This window comes from Oncorhynchus tshawytscha, linkage group LG15, assembly GCF_018296145.1.
Source record: "Oncorhynchus tshawytscha isolate Ot180627B linkage group LG15, Otsh_v2.0, whole genome shotgun sequence".
Taxonomy (NCBI): domain Eukaryota; kingdom Metazoa; phylum Chordata; class Actinopteri; order Salmoniformes; family Salmonidae; genus Oncorhynchus; species Oncorhynchus tshawytscha.
The window spans coordinates 23,880,834-23,899,146 of NC_056443.1; the positions used below are offsets into that span (position 1 = coordinate 23,880,834).

Consider the following 18,313-nt stretch of genomic DNA (forward strand, 5'->3'; position numbering starts at 1 on the left):
GAAGCAGTTTCACTCATCCCCATATTGACAGTCCAGTGAAATGTTGTACATTGCAGGGCTTGCCCCTATCCCTCAAAGTCGAGCTATTCTATGACATATTTTAACACGGGCCTTAAAGTTGAGTGCCTTTTTAGACCCTGCAACATGTATGTAGGTTTGTTTGTATCCACTGAAGTCAATAATAAGGTAAATGTTAAATATTAAATATTTTTCCATGGTTGTTAAATGTCATTTTTTCCCCCTAAGATTTCTGTAGGTCTGATAATGTAGCAATTCGACTGCAACTATCCATGATTACTATAATTCAAATGTATTTTGTTAATAATCACAGAATAAATGGAATAATGATGTCACACATTTAATACATCAGACCAGGGGAATGTTAGGGGAAAATCTGTCAAGTTACAAGAAGAATGCCTATTTGCTCAACAAATATGGTTGTGATGGTCAATGTTAAAGTGAACTATCCTCTGTGCAAATGATCCCTACAGATACCAAAAATCCCTCTACGCTAGTTACAATGGTAGCCGATTTTACTCGGTACGCTCATCGATTTAAAAAAAAGAGCAAGTCTAGGATTGAGGGGGCCCCAATGACATGTTGGCCCCTGAGCAGTCTAAAAGTGCAAATCTAGGAGTGAGGGGGCCCCAATGACATGTTGGCCCCTGAGCAGACTAAAAGAGCAAGTCTAGGAGTGAGGGGGCCCGAATGACATGTTGGCCCCTGAGCAGTTTTACAACAAGCACGTTTTTTTATGTTTGTCAACTCAATTCAAAATGGCAGACACTTAACCAATGGTGTCCGGCACATATCTTCTATTCCCACGCAGGGGCCCTCCAGATTGAGCAGAGCGAAGAGTCCGACCAGGGGAAGTATGAGTGCGTCGCCACTAACAACGATGGAACCCGCTATTCTGCCCCCGCCAATCTATATGTTAGAGGTAGGAAAGCAATGATCAAACAACAACGGTGTTCATCTTTGGAAGAAAAACATTTAAGTGTTATATTATGGTACGGTATATTATAGTACAACTGGTGTTGAAACTGGGTAATTCTGGGTGCTGGAGTTACTAATCCAGTCCAGAGGTCCATGTCCAGTGAGGTATGTGTAAGTATGGCTGTTTTGTTCTATTAGACCTACCTGCACTGATTTGAACCTGTGTGTTCTGTTTTGTGTTTTTCTGTTCTGTTTCCTAAGTCTAACTCCAATGACTTGACTGCTTGGTGTGTTTACCTACTAATTGACTTTTACTCCTAAATGTACCTTGAGGGGAAATGGGTGGACAATCCCTCCACCAATCCCCTCTATTCATAGTAGCGGATCCTCTCTGATCTTTCTGTTTCTCTTCTCTTTTGAGCAACATTGGAAGGACACCTTTAACTCATCTCTCTTTGTCAATACAGTATTAAAAGTGCTGAGATTATATTAAATAGTAATTGTATGTAGTTATCATTAAATCTTTCATTTTAACGCCTGGTTGAAAATTGCAACATCTTTAATGTCTATGCTAGTGTTGATAGCATCAGTACATACATGTATTTGCTCATTTTCTTATAAGTGATAATTCATTGATAGGTAACACTATGTATTCTGGCTTTCATATCACCTTCTTGCGCTATTACAAATCTTTATTCCCATTGTCACGAACTGTCTATGTGAAAGTCACATTACATAGTTGAAGGCCAGTGGAATAAATGTTATTGTGTGTTTTTTTAAATAAATACTCTACTGATAAAATGAAGGTTTTATGTGATGCCGTATCCATTGTTACCTTTTCATATAGATCAGTTGTTAAACGTAATGGATATTATTAATGGATCTTTTTTTCATATTAAATGGAGTAGTTTTTCATCAATTTTGTATGAATATTTTCACTGGCAGCTGTAGGTATTCTTCTTTAAAAAAACTAAGATCTATGTTTCTGTCCGAGCCTTGTGGATCATCAATTTAAAACACAATCAATGACAATACCTAGAATACTGAATCATGAACTCATTGATTTTGGAACAAACTTAAAGTGGATATTGACCAAATAAATGCACAGAGATATCTTTCTGGATATCATAGTATTACTTTTTGTATTGCTCACCTTTTCAACATGCAGAACATTTGTATGTAAAACCCAACCTACCTATAGCATGTTAATCCTCGATATAAGCCAACCACATGACTGGGACAGGATTATATGATATGCTAAACATAGAAAATTATTTCAGCCCTCAAAATGCTTAACATATTTCATTGGTGCTACAGGTCCTCTGCCTCTATACTAGGGTGTGAGGGCAATGCAGGGGACTCCCTGTCCCCATGTGACAGGAAGTCCTTCACATTTTTTAAGTAGCAGTTTCAATGCCTTGAACATGGCCTTTTTACTCTCTCTGTGTCTCCCTTGTTTCCTTCTCCTTTCCTCATTTCATTGTGTTCTGCATCAAACCCCCTACATCCCTCAGAGCTGCGAGAAGGTTGGTGTGTTTTTACTTTTATACAAAACTGAAACTAAAGAAACTAATTTATTGCAACCGTCCAAAAACACAATTCTCAAGAATACAAATCAAATACATTTTTCTCTCTCATTTTGTTCTCTTCTTGGTTCATTATCATTTATATTACCGATAGCCTTGTATTACTACTGTTGTTTCTGCTGAGTTTCTCAGTTCACCTTTTCCATGAAGAATGCCCTTGGTCTTGGCTACGATGCTTGACTGTCCAAAAAGTGGTGCATGTCGTGGGAGGAAATGTGCATCTTTGGGGTGGTGGGAGGGTGTGGGATAATATTTGCATCTTCGGGGAGTATTTGCATGGTGACCTGTTTATGCTCAAGCTAGAGATCCCCCCCCCGCTCTCAGCCCCACCCCTGCCCCTTGCCCATCGGTGTCCTTAGCTTGTCAGTGTTCCTGCTTGGTTACTCAGGCCAACGGCGTGACAATGGCAGGCGGCACAAAAAAGCTCAGGGGCAACATGAGCCGCAGCACCGGAGGTGTCCTAAATCACTGCAGGCTCCTGGAATGAAGCGCTGCCATGCTCTGCGGCCTGCCTAGCTAAGACTGGATGCACATTTTCCCTCTGTTGCTCTTCATCATAGTCTCAGAGAAAGACATGTTTTAAAAGCTATGCTCTGCGGCCTGCCTAGCTAAGACTGGATGCACATTTTCCCTCTGTTGCTCTTCATCTTAGTCTCAGAGAAAGACATGTTTTAAAAGCTATAAGCTAAATTCCCCTTTGTTATAATCAGTGGCGAGGTTTAGCGCTCAGCTGTTAGCCTTGTGAGATGTACGCTGCCTCTGCAAAGGATTTTTCCTACAGAGGCTTTCATGAAAGAATGATGTATTTGGAGCATTAGCTGTAAGACTTGACAAATGTAATGATATTCAAATTAGTATGATAACATTATGTCATGGGGGAGCAGGATCCAATTGGATATTAATTAAATATGAAGCGAGTGAAAAGTTGTATTTAATAATGCAAGTAGTAGTTTCTGAGATTCCTTCTCTCTGGAGAGGCACAATCTGCTTAGCAGAATGTGCTGTATTAAATGTGATGGCGGTTGAACGCATTAGCTAATTCTACATGTAGATGCAGGCTTTTAGCTTTAGCAAACAATGCTATTAGCAAACAATGTTATTTTAGCTAGCGCTCAGTTTTATATCACATCACGTTAATGTATATTAATGACCACATACTGCGGAAAAACCCAATGGCTCTTGCCATTACATTAGTCAAGGCATTTTTGTGCCCCATATTTGAGAGCAGATTGTTTAATTTGAATTAAAAGTGATTGGGACGATGGGAGTGTTTCACCCTTTATTAGTATGACCGAGGTTCACCGCCAAAGCACCTGAGTGATTAATCTTTCCAAGGTGCATGGAAGAGCAAACAGCATTCCCCAAATTCTGCCACCATTACGCATCTGCGTATCAAAGGAGATCGGCATATTGGGACTTATATTCATTCTGAGTAATATAAGCAGTAACACTGACTTCATTCCTTTAATCAAATTTCTCACTAGACATGCTTTAAAATCCAAACCTTTTCCTCCTCTGTATCTGCCCCAACCCCTGTCCCTTAAATATGCTTACCCTATATTGTGTGTTTCAATCGTATGTGGTTAACTAACTTAGCTAAACCTCAGAAAACGTTGTGATTCGTGTTGAGTTGCCTCTGCCTATCCCTGTCCTGTCATACTGTTGCACTTCCCCTAATCTGTCCAGTGACACTGTAAATTTGTCCTGCCCTAGCAACTCTAGCTTAATAATAGCCAGTAGTGTTAATTTCCTAGAAACCCAACGCTGCCAGCCTAAACCTTACCTCACTCCTGCCAGCCTAACTCTAACCGTCCTCCCCATGTTTGATATCTGTCTTTTTTTGTTACTATTTTTTTCCCCTCTCAATCCTCCTCTCTCCTTCCCATTCACCAAACACGGTTGCCCTTCTAAGCCAGCTATGTGCTTGTGTGCATGACAGAGAGTCCAAGCCACCATGACAAGCTCCAACCTTTTACCTCATAATGGATGCTGTTTCTTTTCATTTTCTTTTCAATATCAAATTTGGATATGTTTTTTCTTGTTGTTTATACTCGAACATGGTTATTTTGGAATGTGTATCCACTTTTTCGATCTGAGAAGCAGAGTTGCACTCTATTCCATGTACCGTATTTGGATGTGTTCCCACCACGGGCCGTAGTATGTGTGATGTGAGAATGTGACGCGGCACATTTACTTCACATCAACTGGAAGAACGCAGCATTGAAGTTGTTCTCTTGTACACTTCACTCTGCCATGCTGTCGACGCTCCAGTTCCTCTGTGCTGTTCTCTTTATGTCTGTATGGATGGTATCATTTGTGCATGGTGTTTGTGTAATCATTAGTCCGTAGCTAGTCCCATCTTTGAGGCCTGGACTGTGTTAAATATATTACATTAGATATAAAAGTTACATTTCGGGCAAGTTGTATTGTAAATGTAAATATTTTGGTTATCCGTCTGTATACTGTAAACTTATGTCTCTTTTTTTTCTCGGCCGTTGATGGGAAACCTTGGCCTTGTGCGGTTTGTACGAGTTGTTACCATTGCCTTTTGTCTTTTGCAGTGCGCCGGGTACCCCCGCGGTTCTCCATCCCGCCCACGGACAACGAGATCATGCCTGGAGGCAGTGTCAACATCACCTGTGTGGCGGTGGGCTCCCCTATGCCCTACGTCAAATGGATGCTGGGTGCCGAAGACCTGACGCCCGAGGACGACATGCCCATTGGACGAAACGTTTTGGAGCTCACTGACGTCCGCCAGTCGAACAACTATACCTGCGTGGCCATGTCCACTCTGGGGGTCATCGAGGCGGTCGCGCAGATCACAGTGAAAGGTAATGCACGTTTACTTCTTTCTGTCACGTATTGTTGCTCTCAGGAAGAGGGTTCCTAAAGCCTGGGATGTGTTGACGCCAGCCTCCGTGGATTAGATGCTAGATTGAGAATCAGTGAAAGGCTTATCTCACAACCAGGGGAGTTAAACGCCAGAGCTCTATATCCCTGTTGGTTGTGTGTTCGTGTGTGTGTGTGGGGGTGCGTGTGCGTGCGTGCTTGCAACATAGTGGGTATTGTTTGATCTTCTCAGTAGGCAGGGGTACTTATCAGAGTGTAAGCATCTCCTCCAATGCATACCAGGGAGAGAGAGATTCTAGATTGTCGTCATCATGTACACACACCAACACACAAAAGTACACGCACACACACGCAGCTTTGTTTCTCCCAGACATAACAGAGGGATATTAGTCACAATATAACCAAGGCTGCCAGGAACTTCCCCCAATTTTACAATTGAGATGGCATATAAAGAGAGTCCATCGCCCTCATATCTTTCGACTCGTGTCACTGGTGTAGGTATTAAAGCAATAAATTAACCCACTACATTATTTAAGAGATACACATTGGAATTTTCTGGTTAACAGAAGCTTCCAGGGCTTTTGGCCTTTTACATGTTTAACAAGAGTTCAAATATGGTTATAATGCACTGATGTGGCATACTAATGCAAGGTAAAAAAATGTATGCACTGAGTGTACGAAACATTAAGGACACGTTCCTAATATTGAGTTGCACTCCCCCCTTCTGCTCTCAGAACAGCCACACTTTGTCTGGGGCTAACAACACCCGTGCCAATATATCCTCCAAACACCGGCTTCTCTGGTATTATCACTTAATTATATCATGGCATTGTTGAATACTCCTTTCTGATTGGCTTGCATTATTTCCCTATAAAGCACAGTATATTTGCACAGTAGAATTCAATGGCTATAGTTAATTTTTACATGTTTTGTTTGAGTTGCTTTTGAAAGCAAAAGTCAAATAGATAACAGTATTGTTATTGTTAACCATAATTTTCACAATAGCAATCTAGGACTGATGGTATGGTTAGCTAAACTAGCAAGTCTGTTTGTTTCATTACCACGGTAACTACTGTAGCTATCTAGTGAACTTGGTAGCTACGTCAGTGGATGTTGAACCCATTTCTACCAGCAAATGAACCCATTTCTAGTGGCAAATGTGTTTTATTATAGCCATGGTATAAAACGTCATTCCTTATTTTACATTTATTTTTATTTCACCTTTATTTAACCAGGTAGGCTGGTTGAGAACAAGTTCTCATTTACAACTGCGACCTGGCCAAGATAAAGCAAAGCAGTTCGACACATACAAAAACACAGAGTTACACATGGAATAAACAAACATACAGTCAATAATACAGTAGAAAAAGTCTATATACAGTGTGTGCAAATGAGGTAGGATAAGGGAGGTAAGGCAAAAAATAGGCCTTGGTGGCGAAGTAATTACAAAATAGCAATTAAACACAGGAATGGTAGATGTGCAGAAGATGAATGTGCAAGCAGAGATACTGGGGTGCAAAGAAGCAAGATAAATAAATAAATACAGTATGGGGATGAGGTAGTTGGATGGGATATTTACAGATGGGCTATGTACAGGTGCAGTGATCTGTGAGCTGCTCTGGCAGCTGGTGCTTAAAGCTAGTGAGGGAGATGAGTCTCCAGCTTCAGTAATTTTTTCAGTTCGTTCCAGTCATTGGCAGCAGAGAACTGGAAGGAAAGGTGGCCAAAAGAGGAATTGGCTTTGGGGGTGACCAGTGAGATATATCTGCTGGAGCGCGTGCTACGAGTGGGTGCTGCTATGGTGACAAGTGAGCTGAGATTGGTGGGTGGGGCTTTACCTAGCAGAGACGTGTAGATGACCTGGAGCCAGTTGGTTTGGCGACGAGTAAAGCGAGGGCCAGCCAATGAGAGCGTACAGGTCACAGTGGTGGGTAGTATATGGGGCTTTGGTGACAAAACGGATGGCACTGTGATAGACTGCATCCAATTTGCTGAGTAGAGTGTTTGAGGCTATTTTGTAAATGAATTTGCCGAAGTCAAGAATCGGTAGGATGGTCAGTTTTATGAGGGTATGTTTGGCAGCATGAGTGAAGGATGCTTTGTTGCGAAATAGGAAGCCGATTCTAAATTTAATTTTGGATTGGAGATGCTTAATGTGAGTCTGGAAGGAGAGTTTACAGTCTAACAAGACACCTAGGTATTTGTAGTTGTCCACATATTCTAAGTCAGAACCGTCCAGAGTAGTGATGCTGGATGGACTGGCGGGCAGGTGCGGGCAGCGATCGGTTGAAGAGCATGCATTTAGTTTTACTTGTATTTAAGAGCAGTTGGAGGCCACAGAAGGAATAATTGTATGGCATTGAAGCTTGTCTGGAGGTTTGTTAACAGAGTGTCCAAAGAGGGGCCAGAGGTATACAGAATGGTGTCGTATGCATAGAGGTGGATGAGAGAATCACCAGCAGCAACAGCGACATCATTGATGTATACAGAGAAGAGAGTCGGCCCGAGGATTGAACCCTGTGGCACCCCCACAGAGACTGCCAGAGGTCCGGACAACAGGCCCTCCGATTTGACACACTGAACTTTATCAGAGAAGTAGTTGATGAACTAGGCGAGGCAATCATTTGAGAAACCAAGACTGTTGAGTCTGCCAATAAGAATGTGGTGATTGACAGAGTCGAAATCTTTGGCCAGGTCGATGAATACAGCTGCACAGTAATGTATCTTATCGATGGCGGTTATGATATCGTTTAGGACCTTGAGCGTGGCTGAGGTACACCCATGACCAGCTCTGAAACCAGATTGCATAGTGGAGAAGGTACGGTGGGATTCTAAATGGTCGGTAACCTGTTTGTGAACTTGGCTTTCGAAGACCTTAGAAAGGCAGGGTAGGATATATATAGGTCTGTAACAGTTTGAGTCTAGAGTGTCTCCCCCTTTGAAGAGGGGGATGACCGTGGCAGCTTTCCAATCTTTGGGAATCTCAGAAGATACAAAAGAGATGTTTAACAGGCTAGTAATAGGGGTTGCAACAATTTCGGCAGATAATTTTAGAAAGAGAGAGTGCAGATTGTCTAGCCCGGCTGATTTGTAGGGGTTCAGATTTTGCAGCTCTTTCAGAACATCAGCTATGTGGATTTGGGTGAAGGAGTAATGGGGGAGGCTTGGGCGAGATGCTGTGCGGGTTTCAGGGCTGTTGACCGGGGTAGGGGTAGCCAGGTGGAAAGCATGGCCAGCCATAGAAAAAATGCTTATTGAAATTCTCATTCTCTCTTATCGTGGATTTATCATTGGTGACAGTGTTTCCTAGCCTCAGTGTAGTGGGCAGCTGGGAGGAGGTGCTCTTATTATCCATGGACTTTACAGTGTCCCAGAACTTTTTTGAGTTTGTGCTACAGGATGCAAATTTCTGCTTGAAAAAGCTAGACTTAGCTTTCCTAACTGCCTGTGTATATTGGTTCCGAACTTCCCTGAAAAGTTGCATATCACAGGGGCTATTCGATGCTAATGCAGAACGCCACAGGATGTTTTTGTGCTGGTCAAGGGCAGTCAGGTCTGGAGAGAACCACCGGCCATATCTGTTCCTGGTTCTATTTTTTTTAATGGGGCATGCTTATTTAAGATGGTGAGGAAGGCACTTCTAAAGAATAACCAGGAATCCTCTACTGATAGGATGAGGTCAATATCCTTCCAGGATACCCGGGCCAGGTCGATTAGAAAGGCCTGCCCACAGAAGTGTTTTAGGGAGCTATTGACAGTGATGAGGGGTGGTTGTTTGACCGCAGACCCATTACGGATGCAGGCAGTGAGGCAGTGATCACTGAGATCTTGGTTGAAAACAGCAGAGGTGTATTTGGAGGGCAAGTTGATTAGGAAGATATCTATGAGGGTGCCCGTGTTTACAGATTTGGGGTTGTACCTGGTGGGTTCATTGATCATTTGTGTGAGACTGAGGGCATCAAGCTTGGATTGTAGGATGACCGGGGTGTTAAGCATGTCCCAGTTTAGGTCACCTAGCAGCATGAGCTCTGAAGATAGATGGGGGGCCTAGGCATTGGCCCCCCATCTAGAGGTAAGCCTAGGCATTGAGTAATGATGAGAGAGATATTGTCTCTAGAGATGTTTAAACCAGGTGATGTCACTGCATATGTGGGAGGTGGAACTAAATGGTTGGTTAAGGCATATTGAGCAGGGCTAGAGGCTCTACAGTGAAATAAGACAATAATCACTCACCAGGACAGTAATGGACAAGGCATATTGATATTATGGAGAGGCATGCGTAGACAAGTGATCATAGGGGTTCAGTGAGTGGTTGGGCTGGCTGGAGACATGGCGATTCAGACAGCTAGCAGGCCGGGGATAGCAAGCTAGCAGAAGGGCCTTAGAGGAATGTCACGACGGAGGAAAGTCTGTTTTAGACTCCTCGTGTGGTGATGTCGATAGACCAGTCGTGATGGATTAGTAGGGTTCTGAGTAGCAGACGGGTCCAAGTCCAATCGGCAAAATAGGTATAGTGGCCAGCTAGCGGGTTGTGGCTAGCAGGCTAGCAGATGGGCATTCAGGCGATGTTGCGACGGAGGGGCCTATTGGAAAAGAAACCTCGGGCAGATTACGTCTGTAGTCCAGTCGTGATGGATAAGCAGGGCTTCGTTGAGTAAAAGGGGCCCAGGCCAATTGGCAAAATAGGTATACTGGCCCGAGAAATTGGCCGATGGGCCTATTAGCTAACAGTCTTTACGTCGAACGGCTTTCGACTCTGTCAATCACCATATTCTTATCGGCAGACTCAGTAGCCTCGGTTTTTCGGATGACTGCCTTGCCTGGTTCACCAATTACTTTGCAGACAGAGTTCAGTGTGTCAAATCGGAGGGCATGCTGTCCGGTCCTCTGGCAGTCTCTATGGTGGTGCCACAGGGTTCAATTCTCGGGCCGACTCTTTTCTCTGTATATATCAATAACGTTGCTCTTGCTGCGGGCGATTCCCTGATCCACCTCTACGCAGACGACACCATTCTATATACTTTCGGCCCGTCATTGGACACTGTGCTATCCAACCTCCAAACAAGCTTCAATGCCATACAACACTCCTTCCGTGGCCTCCAACTGCTCTTAAACGCTAGTAAAACCAAATGCATGCTTTTCAACCGATCGCTGCCTGCACCCGCATGCCCGACTAACATCACCACCCTGGATGGTTCCGACCTTGAATATGTGGACATCTATAAGTACCTAGGTGTCTGGCTAGACTGCAAACTCTCCTTCCAGACTCATATCAAACATCTCCAATCGAAAATCAAATCAAGAGTCGGCTTTCTATTCCGTAACAAAGCCTCCTTCACTCACGCCGCCAAGCTTACCCTAGTAAAACTGACTATCCTTCCGATCCTCGACTTCGGCGATGTCATCTACAAAATGGCTTCCAACACTCTACTCAGCAAACTGGATGCAGTCTATCACAGTGCCATCCGTTTTGTCACTAAAGCACCTTATACCACCCACCACTGCGACCTGTATGCTCTAGTCGGCTGGCCCTCATTACATATTCGTCGCCAGACCCACTGGCTCCAGGTCATCTACAAGTCCATGCTAGGTAAAGCTCCGCCTTATCTCAGTTCACTGGTCACGATGGCAACACCCATCCGTAGCACGCGCTCCAGCAGGTGTATCTCACTGATCATCCCTAAAGCCAACACCTCATTTGGCCGCCTTTCGTTCCAGTACTCTGCTGCCTGTGACTGGAACGAATTGCAAAAATCGCTGAAGTTGGAGACTTTTATCTCCCTCACCAACTTCAAACATCAGCTATCTGAGCAGCTAACCGATCGCTGCTGCTGTACATAGTCTATTGGTAAATAGCCCACCCATTTTCACCTACCTCATCCCCATACTGTTTTTATTTATTTACTTGCTCTTTTGCACACCAATATCTCTACCTGTACATGACCATCTGATCATTTATCACTCCAGTGTTAATCTGCAAAATTGTAATTATTCGCCTACCTCCTCATGCCTTTTGCACACATTGTATATAGACTCCACCCTTTGTTTTCTACTGTGTTATTGACTTGTTAATTGTTTATTCCATGTGTAACTCTGTGTTGTCTGCTCACACTGCTATGCTTTATCTTGGCCAGGTCGCAGTTGCAAATGAGAACTTGTTCTCAACTGGCCTACCTGGTTAAATAAAGGTGAAATAAAAAATAAAAAATAAAAAAAGTCCGATATGCTCTAGGCAGCTAGCGAGCCGCGGCTAGCAGGCTAGCAGATGGGCATTCAGGGGACGTCGCGACGTAGGAGCCAGTTGAGTACACCCTCAAGCAGATTATGTCGGTAATCCAGTTGTAAAGGATCGTCGGGGTTCCATGCCCCGTACCGGCATTAGAAGGGGTCCGGGTATTGTAACCCAGGAGTGGCTGATCTGCGTTTTCAGCTAGCTGGGAGATGGGCCTAGCATGAGCTAGCTCCAGGTTAATTGGTACTTGCTTTGGGACAGTGACATTAGCCAGGAGTAGTCACTCGGATTGCAGCTAGCTAGCTGCGATGATCCAGGTGAAAAGGTTTAGCACTTGCGGTAGGAATCCGGGGATATGGAGAGAAAATAGGTCCGGTATGCTCTGGTTTGAATCGCGGTGTACAAACTGGCGAGAGCTCTCCGAGCTAACGGTTAACAGATGAACACTATCGGTGGGTAGCTGACTACTAGCTAGTAGCTTGTGAGCTGGCTAGCTGCTGTTGGGGGATTCTGGTTCAGAGGTAAATAAAAATACTTTAGAATAAAACAGATCCACACCACATTGGGTGAGGCGAGTTGCAGGAGAGTATTTTGAAGTTGAGGTTTAGAAAAATAGTTTTAAAACATATGTGAAGAAAAAGATAGATAAAAAATTATACATGGGACACGGCAAGATGAAGGACAAAGACGTCTGACTGCTACACCATCTTGGATTGAAATACATAGAACGTATTATCCCTTACCTATATATATATATGTTATCTGTTTGTTTTTCCAGCATTGCCCAAGCCTCCCGGCATTCCCGTGGTGACGGAGCGCACGGCCACGAGCATCACGCTGACGTGGGACTCAGGCAACCCTGAGCCTGTCTCCTACTACATCATCCAGCACAAGTCCAAGTTCTCAGAGGACACATACAAGGAGATCGACGGCGTGGCCACCACTCGCTACAGCGTGGGCGGCCTCAGTCCTTACTCGGACTATGAGTTCCGGGTGCTGGCGGTGAACAACATCGGGCGTGGGCCGCCCAGCGAGGACATCGAGGCCAAGACGGCTGAGCAAGCACCCAGCACGGCGCCCAGGCAGGTCAGGGGTCGTATGCTCAGCTCCACCACGGCTATTATCCACTGGGACGAACCAGAGGAGGCCAACGGGCAAATTATGGGCTACCGTGTCTACTACACCATGGACTCTGCGCAGCAAGTCAACACATGGGAGAAGCAGATAGTGCGTGGATCAAACTTCCTCACCATTCAGGGCCTCATCCCCAACAAGACCTATTACATTAAGGTCCTGGCCTACACGTCTGTGGGTGATGGACCTCTCTCTGCAGATCTCCAGATCATAGCCAAGACGGGAGGTAAGATTGTGTGTGGCCTATGTGTGTTTTTGTGGACCAAAGCCTTTAAATTGCCAATTATGTTAACTGTATATGAGTTGGGCTATAAATCTTAAAAGAACTGAAGAACCGCAATCTGTGAGTTATGAGTAAACAAACAAATCATCTAACTCTACAAGGGAGAGAATATCAACAGGCTAATTTGACAGCCATGTGTCTTCTTGGGAAAGCACATCACTCACTCAGTCTTTTTAGTCAGATAAAAGTATCCTTGTTTCTGACCACAGCAGTAAACACATTTGAAATCTCTTTTTGGCACGCACTTGATCTTGAGTGCCAAACAATTTTCATTTGGCATTCTGAATGACAAAAATCATAGTTTATTAAACATTATAAACTAGGTGGTTCAAGGCCTGAATGCTGATTGTCTGCCAGCCGTGGTATATCAGACCATATACCACGGGTATGACAAAACATTTATTTTTACTGCTCTAATTACGTTGGTAGCCAGTTTATAAAAGCAATAAGGCACCTCGGGGGTTTGTGGTATATTGCCAATATACCATGGCTAAGGGCTATAATAACTGCCCTTAGCTGTGGTATATTGGCCGTATACCACACCCCCTTGGACATTATTGCTTAATTATACAACAAGTGGTTTGGAATTCCTATTGTTAGAGCCTATCCTGCCTGTGATATACTACACAATATACACATGCCCAGTACATTCATAAAATGTGCCATTGTTTAAGTCGTTACCTAGCAATGTACTACTGCTACTACTACTTTTACAGATCCACTGTCTCATCTGCCCAGACATGCAACTTATAAACTTGATCACTGTAAAAAGTATCTAGACATTATCTCCGTCATTTGCAACATTGTTGTAATATTCAAATTCAGGCAGGCAGCTTTTCTCAGCCACTCAAAATCATGAATCCGCATCATTTTTATTGATAAATACAAAGGAAAGTAAATAGAGAGACAGGTAAAACGAAATGAAATGCAGCTAGTTAGCTGTCTTTGCAGCTTCATTATGAAGTGATTGTGTTAGCTGTGTAGTTGGCTAGTTAGCAAGTGGGGAATGAGCCTCCATAGCAAACATTTCATTTTTGTTTGTCATAGCAACCTGCAAAGTTCTGGAACTATCATCCAGCGCTTGGGTAGTTTTGCTTTACATGGCATTCAATACGAATAGAACTAACGATCAGAGAATGCCTAAAATAGCACTTAGTTGAATGGATGGTTTAGGAAATAATCTAGATTTTTTTAATGCTGGTAACTCATTTTATAAAAGCAATAATACACTCGAGTCCATGTGTTATGACATTTTCATGGCTGTGGTGGTCTATCCCACCCTGTTTCGCCCTGTGGCTATGACCACGTCCCAGCCATGATAAAAAATGCATAACACATGGCCTCGCATGTATTATTGCTTAAGTATAAAATCAGACTTGAGAACTTGAATAGTTCTTGAGCATAATTTAGACTGCCAATCATATATATTTAAACTTGTTTTCCTTAAATTATTTTGTCATCCAATATGATGAAATTGTGTCTGTTTAGGGAAATAACAGTAATTGCATAGTAATAACAGGTAGTTGCAATCACAGGTAATAGTAATAATGTATTAATAACAAGTTACTGCTAATGTTATTAGTAGTAAAAAATAGCCGCAGCAGCACTCGTGAAATACCTTTAGCAGCGGTATGGTGGGCGTTGCAATGAGTATCATTGGTTTAGTGGGCCAAATGTGTATTTGTATTGCTTTCCCAGTCCCTTCTCAACCGACCGACTTCAAAGGGGAAGCCAAATCTGAAACAAGCATACTACTATCTTGGATAGCCCCAGCACAGACCGGACAAGACAATCAAATCATGGGATATGAACTTCTGTACAAGAAGGGGGATGACAAGGAGGAGGTAAATGGTTTCTCATATTAAAAAATCAGCTATACTGGCCCAAATATATCTTACGTCCAATGGTACACGTTTTTTTGAAGTCCTGAACTGATGACATACCATTTTCTCAACAGAAACGCATCAGCTTTGAGCCTACCACCACGTACCTTCTGAAGGATTTGAAGCCCTTCACTACTTATACTTTCCAGCTAGCCGCGCGCAGTAAGCACGGTATCGGGGCCTACACCAATGAGATCTCCGCAGAAACCCCTCAAACACGTAGGTCCTCTTCCATATCTCAGCTCTGGCCAGACAGTTTACCACTGGATGTGGAAACTCCTTGGAGAGAAAACACATAATTACATTTTCAAACGCATCTACCTTGGCCAATTTAGAATTACATCCGCTAATTCCAATACCTTTTGCCAAAAACAGGTCAATGACATAAATAAATGTCATCGAAAGAGATTGATAACTCTTAATAAAAATAAATGTCATCGAAAGCGGTGGATGACCTTGAAAATGGGTTAATTCTGCAACAATTGGAGCTGAAACAGTGTGTTTTGTTGTCTATCTGACAATGCATCTATTAACTTTGAAATGGCTACATGGACAGAGTTCACTAGGGCTCTCCTGTGAAGTCAACAGACAAGGTCAAACTATATACAGAATCTACTCCTCTTCAACATCTTTGATGTGTAAAACATCCCAACCAAAAATAGAGCTTTGAATTATTCATAAAAAATATATTTCCTATTTATCTGACTGTCTGTTGTTTTTGATTAACAAAAGTGCATGTTATCCCGCTATTGGAAGCCTTGTCTCTTGATTTTGCATGTAAGCCACGTCAGAGTATTTGCGTATTGAGACTGAGCTTTCTATGGAAATAAAATTCTGCCCATTTTATCTGGAGGTCAGAGGGGTTTCCCTTTCTCAGTAGCATAATTGGTAATGCCAACCCCTTAACAATTCTTTTTTTTACAAACAATTGGATGGACTACAAATTCCATAGAAAGCTCAAAAGCAAGTAGTATCACTGAAAATAGAGAATTACCGTTTTTCCACACAATAAGACCTCAGGTTTATTGAAATGACAAAATTGATCAAGGCACCAAATTGAAAGCTAGGTACAAACAAGTAGTGTATTGACTATTAGAAAATAGAACATTTCATTTCAAAAACTGATTTGAAATATTATTTTTAATATATTTAAAATAAACTGGAGGTCTGTGCAAGACAAAAAGGCAGAGAACAGGTAGGTATTAAGTTCAAAAAGTCCTAACGCGATGGGAGGTATCAAGAAAAGATGTCTGCATGCCAATGTGTTGAGACTTTCAAAAGTCAGTCATATCACCTTGGGAAGTTCTCTTTTGTACGATCAGGCTTTTACCACAAACCAACAGGCTTCGGAAAGGTTGGTGACCAATACAACTTTTTACACCTTGCTAGAGTTTAAGCATCAACCTTTATGTTTTTGGATTTGTGGTAACTGCTTGGCAAATTTATGATATTTGGTTGGAATTTATTAGGATTTTATGTGATCAAGAGAACTTTTACTGAGCAGTCATTTGATAAGTTTATATGAAATTTGGGCTTAGTCTTGGTTATAAGCCGAAGATATGAATCCCTAGAGTGATAATAGTTTTTAGGAAAGAATGTCACATTTTTCATTTACAAAGGTAGGTTACATATTGTGAAGGTGTCCTATTATCTCATGACAACCCCACCCATACATCCTCATTGTATGTGTTTTTATTAATTGAGTTGACCTTGTTTGAAAAAGTGTTAGTCTTTTGTCTTGCCTTTTGTCTCATCTTGATTGTGAAACCTCATTGATTTTGGTACCACTTCTTTGCAAACATTGTTTCAGTGCTTGTGCTTCATCCTCATGTCATATTTATTTTCCCTTTCCCTTTTCTTTATTCTTTGTTTGTTTCCACCACCATCATCCCAACCCAAAAAAACTTCAACCTACCTGTGAAACCCCTCCTCGAAACAAACAAAACCACAACTAAAATGGTTGATCCAATCAAACAAAACCCTGCTCCTCTTCCTATCCACTCCTCCAATCAGAGCCCTCAGCTCCGCCTCAGGATATCAAGTGCTCTAGCCCCAGCTCCACCAATATCCTGGTAAGTTGGCGGCCTCCTCCTACGGACTTACAGAATGGGATCATAGTTAAGTATGCCGTCCAATACGCCGCCACTGAAGGGGAGGACACCACCACCCGAAAAATATCCGACATCCCTCCAGAAAGCTCCCAGTACCTCTTGGAACACTTGGAAAAATGGACGGAATACCGTGTAACAGTGACTGCTCACACAGATGTGGGTGAAGGACCTGAAAGCTTACCACAACTCATCCGCACCGAGGAGGATGGTATGTTTTTCCGAAACCGCTGCCCCAGTTGCAAATCCAGTCTGCCCTCTAACCTCTAACCCCCTTCAGAAACTGTCTAACAGCATTAACAGTCCCTCTGACTTAGCATCCCTCTCTTCTTCTTCCTCCTGCTTCTATCAAAGTTGGCAACAATCCTAACTCTCATTATGAGCCCACTTTTACTAACTTGGACCACTTCTGTGCAACTTTTTTTTTACTGAACAGACTGCCCTAACTTTTTTGTAAAGCTCATTTAACTTTTTGTCAGTATTTTTCTGCCTTTATCCCCTAATACTCAATTTCAACATATGGTATGGCATTTTCTCCTGCATTGAAGCACTTCAGGCCTTTGACTTCCAGTCCCAAACTGTCTTTTTTTTGTATGAGAAAAAAACTTGAGATTTTAACAGTTTTTTTAATGAATTTGACTAAATGTGAATTTATGGACATTGGAAAGGGAAGGTTATTTTTTTAATTGGCCAAAAAAACAACACATTTTTAAAAATATATATTTTATTTAACTTTTTCTTCACGCTTCATAGCCAAAATTCTTGCAGGGTGCTTCAAGCTTTTGAAGCATCCCCTTTGGCTCCTCTTTTCAATTTTAACAAACACATTTTTATTCCATGTTTTTAATCCACTACTCCCATTTTTGAATGTTTCCAGATTAGGTCAATTGTCAGACCTGTTTTTGGGGTTGTTTTTCTTTTCCCTTGCCATTGTTGAAATATTGATATCATACAGTGCTTGTTGCCGTATGCTCCCCTTTTGTAGATTTTTTCACCCCAGCATTTTGCTCTTTGGAGTTGGCCAGAAATTAAAAGGGGAGAAGGGGTTCTCTATAATCTTGACCTTCTTTCTTTTATCCCATGGTGTTCCTCCAGTTCCCAGCGGCCCGCCTCGTAAAGTCGAGGTGGAGACTGTCAACTCTACGTCAATAAAAGTAATCTGGCGCTCGCCGATGCCCACCAAGCAGCACGGGCAGATCCGAGGGTACCAGGTGCACTATGTCAGGATGGTTAATGGGGAGCCCATGGGACAGCCAGCCATCAAGGACATCTTGATTGACGATGCGCAGGTAAGCACCCTC

The 18,313-nt window shown here is 42.7% G+C and overlaps 1 protein-coding gene across 40 annotated transcripts in view; it reads left to right on the plus strand.

Annotated features, from left to right (window-relative positions):
- Positions 1 to 18,313, plus strand: part of LOC112214694 (receptor-type tyrosine-protein phosphatase delta) — a 905,847-nt gene that overhangs the window by 822,952 nt on the left and 64,582 nt on the right. For 18 of the 40 annotated variants that reach the window (XM_042298333.1, XM_042298345.1, XM_042298336.1 and 15 more), the window contains 8 exons: positions 830 to 940; positions 2,451 to 2,462; positions 5,084 to 5,353; positions 12,383 to 12,964; positions 14,720 to 14,865; positions 14,979 to 15,123; positions 16,918 to 17,223; positions 18,108 to 18,301. In XM_042298333.1, coding sequence (XP_042154267.1) covers positions 830 to 940; positions 2,451 to 2,462; positions 5,084 to 5,353; positions 12,383 to 12,964; positions 14,720 to 14,865; positions 14,979 to 15,123; positions 16,918 to 17,223; positions 18,108 to 18,301 — 1,766 coding nt within the window. The remainder of the gene's footprint in view (positions 1 to 829; positions 941 to 2,450; positions 2,463 to 5,083; positions 5,354 to 12,382; positions 12,965 to 14,719; positions 14,866 to 14,978; positions 15,124 to 16,917; positions 17,224 to 18,107; positions 18,302 to 18,313) is intronic. The other 22 variants (XM_042298337.1, XM_042298343.1, XM_042298344.1 and 19 more) reach the window with 3 other exon arrangements.